Source organism: Nuphar pumila, chromosome 1, assembly GCF_984573655.1.
Source record: "Nuphar pumila chromosome 1, dmNupPumi1.hap1.1, whole genome shotgun sequence".
Lineage (NCBI taxonomy): Eukaryota > Viridiplantae > Streptophyta > Magnoliopsida > Nymphaeales > Nymphaeaceae > Nuphar > Nuphar pumila.
Window position 1 is genome coordinate 121,581,053 of NC_143249.1, and position 10,515 is coordinate 121,591,567.

General features: G+C 40.2%; 1 protein-coding gene across 1 annotated transcript in view; it reads right to left on the bottom strand.

The window, feature by feature from the left end:
- The window catches only part of LOC149849137 (Pentatricopeptide repeat (PPR) superfamily protein), a 69,948-nt gene extending 59,633 nt beyond the window's left edge, over positions 1–10,315 (bottom strand). Inside the window, exon 1 of the mRNA XM_090013396.1 lies at positions 8,815–10,315. Within this exon, the coding sequence (XP_089869522.1) occupies positions 8,815–10,229 (1,415 nt within the window). The 5' untranslated portion in view covers positions 10,230–10,315. The remainder of the gene's footprint in view (positions 1–8,814) is intronic.
- Positions 10,316–10,515: the final 200 nt, after the last annotated feature.

A 10,515-nucleotide genomic window follows, 5' to 3' on the forward strand; every position in this document is an offset into this window, starting at 1 on the left:
ATTTCTTTTAAAAGAAAGAGGGCAGGTTTGACAACCTTGGGCACGTTAGCGAGAAAACAAAGATTTACCATGGACGATCTGCAATAATACTTAGGAAATCGTTTCTTCTATTTAAAGGGAGTATCAAGTTTGTACAAAATTTGGGTTTCCTCAAGGGAAAACCGTATCAAAAACCAAAATGTCCAGGAGAAGAACTACGAGCAGAAACAGTGGATCCTTAAATCATCTCGCAGTCGCGCCATCGCCTGATGCACCTAATCGTCACCTGTACCCATGAGATGGGTTAGTTTTGCGAAAAACTAGCAGGAGAGTACAAAGACAGAAAGAACTAAATTAGGCATAGATAATTTATGCAGCAGTTAGTAACAAGGAAACTAAACAGATAGACTGAAGGAATAAGCTAAGTACAACAAACTGAAAAGGTGTGCATGCTCAATTTAGTTATTACTTGATAACCGGCCATGCGGGTACATACATGGCACGTGAGTCGAAACAGTCGAGTCCAAGCCGAGTGTTCATTATGTTAAGTATTTTAATATACCTCGGTTGTCTGACTGAATCCTATTCCTATGGAGACGACCGATGGTCGAGAGAGTAAGTCCCCAAGGCCTGATAGGGATGCATCCAACTTCTGCAGAAGTGTTAGGCTAACTTATGTAGCCCCTATCCCTCCCCCTATCCTCCGATGACTGGAGAAAAATGGGTCTTTTGCCCTTTTTGAAAGCCATAAATGGACTGTCTATCGGAGTTGGTACCCTTCGTCCTCTCTCTTGACGAAGCAAGGTTGAATTGAGCGCGACGGGGTTTCTTAGCCGTTGCCTCATTCTTCATGCTCTGGTCCATTAGACCGAAACGAGCATCTTGCCTATGAAGGCGATCCCACTCTTATATGTGTTTTCAACAACCTGCACTAAGCATTAATCGAGGTCATAAGACTCTCTCATCCAATCGTCGTAGTACTAACATGTCTCGCATGTTTAAGAAGTACACTTACGAGAAAAGGGATACAGGTCCTTAATAGGAGCCTCGGGAGTGTGTTTCGCAAAGATGTAATGTTTTTTAAAAACTATTTTAACATATCAAATCTTTCGAAACGACACACAATTTTGCCAACATAAGCATGTGATTTTCTCGAATCTGACATCCGATGACGCAGTGTCTGGGTGCTATGTAAGTCACGACACTGGTTTTGGTAAATGGGTTTCACAAAGGAACCTATCACCCAACAACTCGATCTTGCCCCAGATCAAGGGTTTTCCCAAAACATATCAGGTGGAAAGAGGAATAGGTATTCCTCCCGAATACACTGAGTCTATGGCAAGGAAAAGAAACAAAAGACAATAATGCGAAAAGGAAGTGCCTGAGCGCGAAGCGCGACGGCAAACAGGAACTGCGAAAGCAAGGGACAAGGATCGCGAAATCGCGTCCTTGAATTAAAAGACAATAAGTAGTAACTATGAAAGCAAAAGCCTGGGCGCAAAGCGCGACGGCAACAGAAACAGAAAGTGCGTAAGCAAAGGACAAGGACCGCGAAACCGCGTCCTTGAATTAAAAGACAATAAGCAGTAAATACGAAAGTAAAAGCCTGGGCGCAAAGCGCGACGGCAATGCGAAAGCAAAGGACAAGGATCGTGAAACCGCGTCCTTGATTTAAAAGTGTACTTATATACGTATATGTATATAAATATATCATTAAGTCCTTTCGATCATCAATTATTTAAGCTTGATTTAATTATTGAAGTCCTTGTGCAATTTCTCCTACCTTGGAGTATTGCGAGAATGAAGCTGTCTACGAACGTAAGTGATCGTCGGTTTAGTTCGCGAGGGCGCGAACGGGCTCCGTTGCGTAACACTGCAAAAGTACGTAGTTTAGCATGCATAAAATGAATATAGGTAGGGAGAAAGCTTGGTTTCTCCGCAACTCAATGCAGGGGTCATCGGCCCCTACCGTTACGAAAGAGAACGGGGTAGGGTCCAATGACCCATGCCATTTAAAGGAGATGGGTGCAGGGGCCATCGGCCCCTGCTGGATATCTAAAGGAGGGCAGGGGCCATCGGCCCCTGCCGTGATAATAGTAAGAGGGGCAGGGGCCTTTGGCCCCTGCTAAGTCATTAAATGGAGGAGCAAGGGCCTTCGAGGCCCTTGCTGGGTTTTTAAAAGGAGGGGCAGGAGCCCAGCCTTCTTAAAAGAAAGGGGCAGGGGCCGATGGCCCCTGCCAATGGAACGAGTAGGGAGAAGGGAGCGCAGGGGCCAAAGGCCCCTACCGAGCCCTTGCTCGACAGAAAAAGAGACAGGGGCCTCTGGCCCCCTGTCGGTTAAAAGAGGGGCAGGGGCCAAATGGCCCCTGCTTTGTTTCCGAGGGGTGAGGTAGGAGCCTTTGGCTCCTACCTCCTCTCTTAAGGAAGAGGGTAGGGGCCATCGGCCCCTACGTGGAAAGGGAAAAACAAAAGGGGGGGCAGGGGCCATTGGCCCCTGCGGGACTAAAAAGAGGGGCAGGGGCCGATGGCCCCTGCCGGAAGGTGAACAAAAGGAGGGGGGGGCAGGGGCCGAAGGCCCCTTGCCGAAAAGGTAAGCAGAGGGGGGAGGAGTCGCAGGGGCCTTTGGCCCCTGCCTGCCGTAACAGGAGAGGAGACAGCGAGGGAGGGGGCTCACCTGCGGCTGCCGGAGAGAAGGGAGGACGCCGGGGAGGTGGTTGCCGAGGAGGGAGCTCGCCGGAGAGCGGGACGGGGTGCCATGAAGGGGAGTTGGCCGGCGATGCAAAGAGAGAGAGAGATGGAGTCGGGGGAAGAGAGAGCAGAGGGGGGAGAGACGAGAGATGAGAGAGAGAGTCGGGGGGGTCGGGGGAGGCTCGTAGGCCCTCCCCTCTCCCCTCTCGTCTTTTAATAGGGAGGGGGCGCACACAGGGCCCGCCCCCTGTGTCGCCGGAGGCTCCCCTACCCCTGCGGGCTGCCAGTCCCCTCGAAAAGGGTTTTTGAGGGGCTGGCACAGGTTGGATCCGGGTCGGGTCTGGACCCGACCCGGGTCCGATCTTTTTTTTTAAATTTTTTTTTTTTTTATAACTGGTTTTTACATAGCTAATTTGACATCCTTGTTCCACCATGATGTATCCTTACCTAGCGGTGCACCGCCTTTAGACTCACCCAATACCTCCTTAGCCACCTTTCTCATGCCACCCGCTATCTTATTCCACATTGATTCTGAATTCTTCTCGAGACACCAATCAGCTTCCTTAACTACCTGCTCTACAAACATTCTTTGTTTAGCTCCTTTCAGTGTCCACCACTTAATTCTAGGATCTATCCTATGTCTATCCCTTTTGCGGCATTGTCTAATTCTAAGATCTAAAATTAAAACTCTATGTTGTGTAGCTACACTTTCTTCCGGTATAACCTTACAATCGATGCAACAACCCCTATCTCTCTTTCTAAGTAGGAAAAATCTATCTGACTCGTATTAACCCCACTTTTAAATGTTACTAGGTGAGACTCCCTCTTCCTAAACCAAGTGTTTGCTAAAATCATATCATAGGACAAACCAAAATCTAAAATCCTTTCTCCACTTTCGTTTTTTTCTCCTATACCATAGCCTCCATGGATACTCTCAAATCCATCCCTTCTAATACAAATAACACATACAATAATAAAAATATCCTTGTACCAGTTCAAGGACATAAATTTCAAGTTTATTTATCAGATAAAATTCACGGGTATTACAATTTAATTGTGTTGTTAGTTTTTATGATGAAGAATAGAATTGTAGATTGTAATTTGATTTATTGCATGCATGATAAATTGATGATATTACGATAATGGTCTTTTATTTCATTAGTGTTACTGTTAACTTACTATTAACTGTTAAAAATCATATTTATATATAGATATATACCCTCCCGCACTATTGCACCCAAGTTTTTTTAAAGTGCCGCATAGCGACACCCGCACCCATGTGACATAGGGGGAAGGCATAGTATGTCTCTCTCTCTCTCTCCACTTATTTTTCTCTTATTTTCTGCTCCTCTTTCCCCTCTTTCTTCTTATCTTCCACCGAGGAGAAAAAAAATCTAGGTTCTCGTGAGAAAGGAAAAAAATCCTTGTTTTGGGTTGGGTCAACCTTGGGTCCAACCCAACCCGATCCAGAATGTACCGAGTATGGATCCCATACCAATACCCATGTCGAGCCGTATCAACATGGGTGCTTGGCCCCAAGTCATGTACCCATGTGACATAAGGTAAAATCAAGTATCAACAATTATGGGATCTAGACATTTGAATAAATTAAAAGTCGAAACAATCGTGAAAACCATATTATATCATAAGCTCAATAACTTAGAGCATTGCAGATAATAGTCAAAGGTGGAAACATGGGTTGTATTTGTACTAGATTAGTCCATTTTGTAATATGGTCCCTACAGAGGGGGGGCATGAGATAGACGTGGTATTGCAAGATATGCTTCATTTTCTTACCAATAGAAAACTAAAAGTTCTCATGTTTTTTAAATTTCCATCCATTTGGCCTAAGTTTTTCACAAATAGGGACTCTTCAGCATCTTATTGTCTTTAAATCAATTATTGATTATACTCTTGAATCTTGAGAATTGATAGCTTTGGTGTTGGTGTTACTAACTCTTAGCACTCTTCAACTTAATACTTGTCCACCATGTGCAAGATGACACAATGGGATGACAACTAGTATGTTTTGGACACGCTTTCGCTGCGTGTGATGCAGTCAACAACCATTGACCTCATAAAACACAAACGAAATTGTATTAAGGCCATTGTTGGCCAGTTAAAACTTTAACTGTTAGAGAAAAGGTAGCATATGCCACTGACTCTTTGGAGTAATGATGCAGGAGCAGCGGAACGTGTAGTTTGGGTTAATTAAAGATTCATTTGGATCCAGTTTAGTTATGGTTTATTTGAGTTTCTATTTAGCTTTGGATCTTTTTTATGTAATGGATCCATCTCAAATCCGAAATAGACTGAGGGTTTCTCGTCTTCCCATATAAATACTCATTATAGGGATTGTTCAGGGAGATTGATTGGATTAAAACTTGTTATTTTCTTTGATTTTTATGCATCAGTTAATTTCCATTTTCCATTAATCTTGCTTTGGTAGCATAAAGTTGTAGCAGTAGCTTAATTTAGTCATTTCTTCACGAATCCAGTATCGGATTTGCGCCAAGAAAGCACCCACACTCTTACTTATATAGAAGAGAGAGGTCTTTCAGCCTCTCTTCTTGGTTGATATGAGGACAAAAGTCTCAAGTCAATATCATTTGCACTTCTACCATTTAAAAGTTAAAACCCTTACTGAAAGACACTAAATGCACCTCTAATTTGACAGAAAGTGAGATGTTGTAGGTACGTTGGTTTGATTTGGCCCCATAACTAATCAACCAAACATCTGTATTTAGGATCATGCTTCACTTATTTAGGTTCGTTAAAAAAAACGAACATAACCTAAATTTTGTTAAAATTCTTTCTTTGATAAAATTCATCAAGAGACAATTTTACAAATTTAAGTTATTTATTTCATTTTATCAAATAATAGATATGCTTTTGGTTTAAAAGATAATGCAATTTTTATTTATTTTATTTTATATATTTATATTTAGATAAATATATATGTATGTGCATGTTCTCATGTCCTAAATTTTGTAAAATCCTTGAATGATTGTCTCATATTCATGTTGTATTTGCATCCATGTGATAAAGCTTGTTTGATGCTTGATTTACGTGGTGTGGTTTGTCAATTTGTCCTGAATTTAGTGCATGTCCTTATAAAAAATATTGAACATAAATTAATAATAATATTGCTTAGAGCATGAGACACAATACACTAAACAATGGGTACAAAAAGCATAAGCAACTACAAAATCCAAACATAATCTTGTGAAAATTATATCATATCACAAGTTCAACAAATTAAAATTTGGAGCATGAAAGAGAACACTAATCATGTGAAAATTATTTTAATATCGTAAGTTCAATGAATTATAACTTAGAGCATGAGAAACATTATGTAAAAGAATGGGTAAGAGAAATTATGAAGATTCATATTATATCTTTATATGTACACTAGTGATCAGTGAGTTATCAAGTTGATTGATGTGACATTTACTGTGAAACTCTCCCACCCCACCCTTCCCACCCCCCCCCCCCCCCCACCCCAACAAAAAAAAAACAATGTGGGTTGAATCGCACCATATTACTCCACACTGAAAAATAAGGGCCCTACAGCACTGCATTATAAGATACAGCCCAATATTGTACAGTATACTCCTTGTTTTAATCGATGAAAACTAAAAGTTTTGTTTTTTAAGAATTTCTCTCCATGTGGCCTAATTGTTGTCGCCAATAGGGTCCTGTTTAGTGCCTTATTGTCCCCAAAGCAATTTTTCCTTAATACTCTTCAACCCTGACTGTTTGATTGTTTTAGTTGATGATGGTATAATGTTAACTTAGTATCAACTTGAATTTAATTCTTGATGGTTGATGCCTGATCTATAATTTTACATGGTTTGCTTTAGCAATTTGTCTTGACTTTTGTCCGTCATTGTAAATGTGTGACTAGACAGAATAAAATTTATAAAATCAATGTCTTTCATTTTTTATTTTTTATATATTTACAATTTAATAACAAGTAATACAACAAATATGTAATATAAACCAAGGTTGCCAGACTAGGAAGCGGGAAGCGGGAAGCGGAAGCGGAAGCGGGAAGCGGGAAGCGGAAGCGGGAAGCGGGAAGCGGAAGCGGGAAGCGGAAGCGGGAAGCGGAAGCGGAAGCGGGAAGCGGAAGCGGGAAGCGGAAGCGGAAGCGAGAAGCTATACATTTTAAAAGGCATAGGAAGTGGAAAGGGAGGAATAAAAAAAAGTAATATAAGAACTGAATGGGAATCAAAATGGAACGCAAATAAAAACTAAAATAAAAAGTGATTATTCTTAAATTTCATGATTTTTTTGTGTAAAAATTAAATTTTTAACAAAAGCTAAAAACAATAACTGCCAATTTAGAGAAAGAACATGAAGTGAATGAGAAGCGTGAGAGGAGAAACACAAAAAACATGAAAAGTAGAGTGAGAGAACATATAAGAAGAATAGACGAAGCGTGTGAAAAGCATAAGAGAAGCGTGGAAGAATCGAGATTATCATCAAGTTTCGAAAGCGAGGAGTATCAAGCTTCCGAAGCGAGCTTCCGACCTATCTAAGAAGCTTTTGGTAACTTTGATATAAACCCTTTCATTACATGCTATCCTATGCCTTTTAAAGTCAAAGCAATAGGTAATTGAATATCTTGATAGCATCAAGCAAAGCAATGTTGATCATGCATATGGTTACCACTTCCGTATTTGCCTCAATGCATCTATCAGAAATCACAAGAAAAATAATCAAAAAGTTAAGGAAAAAGAAAAAACTACCACTACCACATGACCAAACCAGTAAGGGCATGATCCTTAAGGGAAAGATGACAAAATTAGCCGATTCTAGAAAAATACAGGTTCCGGAAGTTTCTCAATGTGCACCTCCAAATTGAAACAATTTTTCTTTTCAATTAATAGCCACTTATCAGCGTATTCTGGCTAGGATATAGTTTAGAAACTCGGCATGTTGATTTTGTGACTCACGAACCAATTGTGTCACCCCCCAACTCAGTGCGCACAAGCACGTGCGCACACACACACACACACACACACACACACACACACACACACACACGAGTAACATTGTGTATAGGAAATGTGATGACAAAGATGGAGTTTTTATTTGTTTTATTTGTATATGAACCTGTACTCATTAATTTTTATTAAGATGTAGTATTCTACCTTTTCCTAGGTACTAGTATTTACTATTGGTCATTCATGATACTGTTCTTATGTTGAAAATCTTTATTACTTTATCAATATCACAAGTTCACAACTAAGTTCTTATTTCGTGAGAGTCGATTGTGGAATGGAATACTTTATGCATAGTAGGAATTGATTGATATACTTAGTTTGGTAGCCCATGACAATGATTACTTTCCAAATTTCATACTCTTGATACTTAGAAATTAGTTGCCACTAACTGCTAGCTGATTGTTAGTCAAATGCTAATACTTCAATGTCATTGAATTTGTTATTGTTACAAATTTCTTTTATTTAATATGATTCTTTTCTACTGCTTCTTATACATAAAATAGAAGCTAACAAGACCCAGCCATTCCCAGTCAAGACTGAATGAGTTGAGTCAAAATCCAGGACTTCCAAACTGTAGAAATTGTGGTATTTATCTACCTTTTCAGCTTGATAATATCTCACTTTTTTGAAAAACTGGTGACGCAACAATAATTTGCAACCAGTACAAAAATGGATCATAGCACAGCCACTAGTTTACACCTGCCAGGGTAAACACCATCTCTTGGGTATTTTCTTAGTCTGAAGCAATTTTGTCCAAGTCAATAACACAGAATCACTTTTTAACATCAACAGGAAGTTGGCATGCTGAAATGTTGATTAATAGACGAAACTTCATCAAGAGATAATTATTTGTTTGCATGAAAAATAATAGCAGAAGAAATGAATAGAAGAAAGTAATGTAATTTGTTTGTAAGTTCACTTTATGATGGCATTACATGTCTTAATAAGTCAAAATAAGTAAACATGTATTCACATGATAGGTAAATTTGAACAGATTAGTGTTATCATTGAAAACTGTGGACACACTGCAAACTAGACATAATTTATCAGCAGGTAAAACTGTCGATGGAAACATAGGAAAACATTAGCTATTTTGAAGTAGTTGATAAGCAACAGCACGAGTATTGGAGCTTACCGGCTAACTCTAGAGCACTTCTTTTTCTTTTGCCTTTTCTTTCTCAAAGCAATTTCCTCCTCCTTGGTGATAGCATTCAACACGCTCTTGGATGCCTCAAGCTCCATCTTCTCAAACTTCCTCACTGGTTTAAACACTCTTGTTTTCATCGGATTTAACAGATTAGGTGAACACTGAAGAACAAATCCTCCCTCAACTGCCTCATCCCAAAACCACCTACCCTTTTCAAATTCGCCTCCCCTGCATAGCTTCTCTATCAACAAATCATATACAGGACCACATTCCCACATGCAATTTGTCTTCATCCTCTCAAACATCAGAAGAGCATGGCCAATTTGATCAACACCACAAAGAACTCCAATCAAATCACGATAAAAGCTAACACCAGGCACTAATCCATCATCAAACATTTGATCAACGACATGGTTGCCTCTAACTATCCTTCCAGTTAAATATAAGAGTCTCACAACCAGATAATAACTCATCCAATCAGGTGCACAACCCATCTCCTTCATCGAGAACAAAACACGATATGCCTCCTTAACTCTGCGTACTCGACCCAAACATGAAAGCAATATATTGAAGCTAATTGAATTTGGAAGAATACCACATGATCTCATTTCCATCAACAAATCATTTGCATCCTGAACCAATGCAGATGGATTACACTTGATATTTTTTTCACAGACGCATCTAAGCAAGTCATTGAAAGTCGATATGCCAGGAGCAATGCCTTCATTTCTCATCTCACTGAGCACCCTCCTGGCCTCCTTAACATTCCCATCAACACACCACCCATGAATCAGGCACTTGTATATTGTTGGTCCCATCCCAAACATATTTTTGCTGCGCCAAACAACTTGTTCAGCCTTCTTGGCATGACCCTTCTCGCACAGAGCATGAACCAACTTGGTGAAACTGTCCTTATCTCTTGGACAGTTTAGAGTCTCAATATTCTTCAAAAGACCCACAGCATCATCTTCTCTGCCAAACCTCACAAGGGTGTCAACCAAACAGCCCCAAGACTCTACATTCATTTTTCTTCTTTCCTTCTTTAGATCATGCATCAAAATCTCCATGGCTCTGAGATCCCCCTTCTGAGCGAATACCCGAATAAGGATATTGAATTCATCATCACCTAAATCAGAAGATGGTTTTTTTCTAGACCATGTGAAGAATCTGAGGAGCCTTCTGGGTTGGGCATGGTCTTTACATGAATCTATCACTTGGGTCACTTGAATTTTGGTGATTTCAACTCCAGATTGGTCAAGACTTGCTTCTAAATCTTCAAGACTCCCTACATCAGATACAATTTGGCAGAGTTTATGGGTTTCTAATGCCGAGCAGAAGGATAGGAATTGAGAGAGACAGTGTGGGAGCTGTCTAAGAGAATGGGCATGCCTTGGTTTTAGCATACTTTTGCCTTATGGGTTTCTCTTGGTGAATTGCTCATGATTTCTTTTCACTTATAGACACAAGATACACAGAGTTGAAAGCAAGAGCTCACCAGCAATAGAAATTCTCCAAAAACTTCAAAACAAAGGTGTAAACGGATGGGTCAAAATCAATTAGAAGGGCAGGAGGATACACTGAGAAACAAGAAGCACACTAGGTGTTTGATGAAGTGCCTGAGCCATGTATGACAATAATTAGCAGCGCAAGACAAGAAAAACAAGCAAATATGCAATGAAACAGAAAATA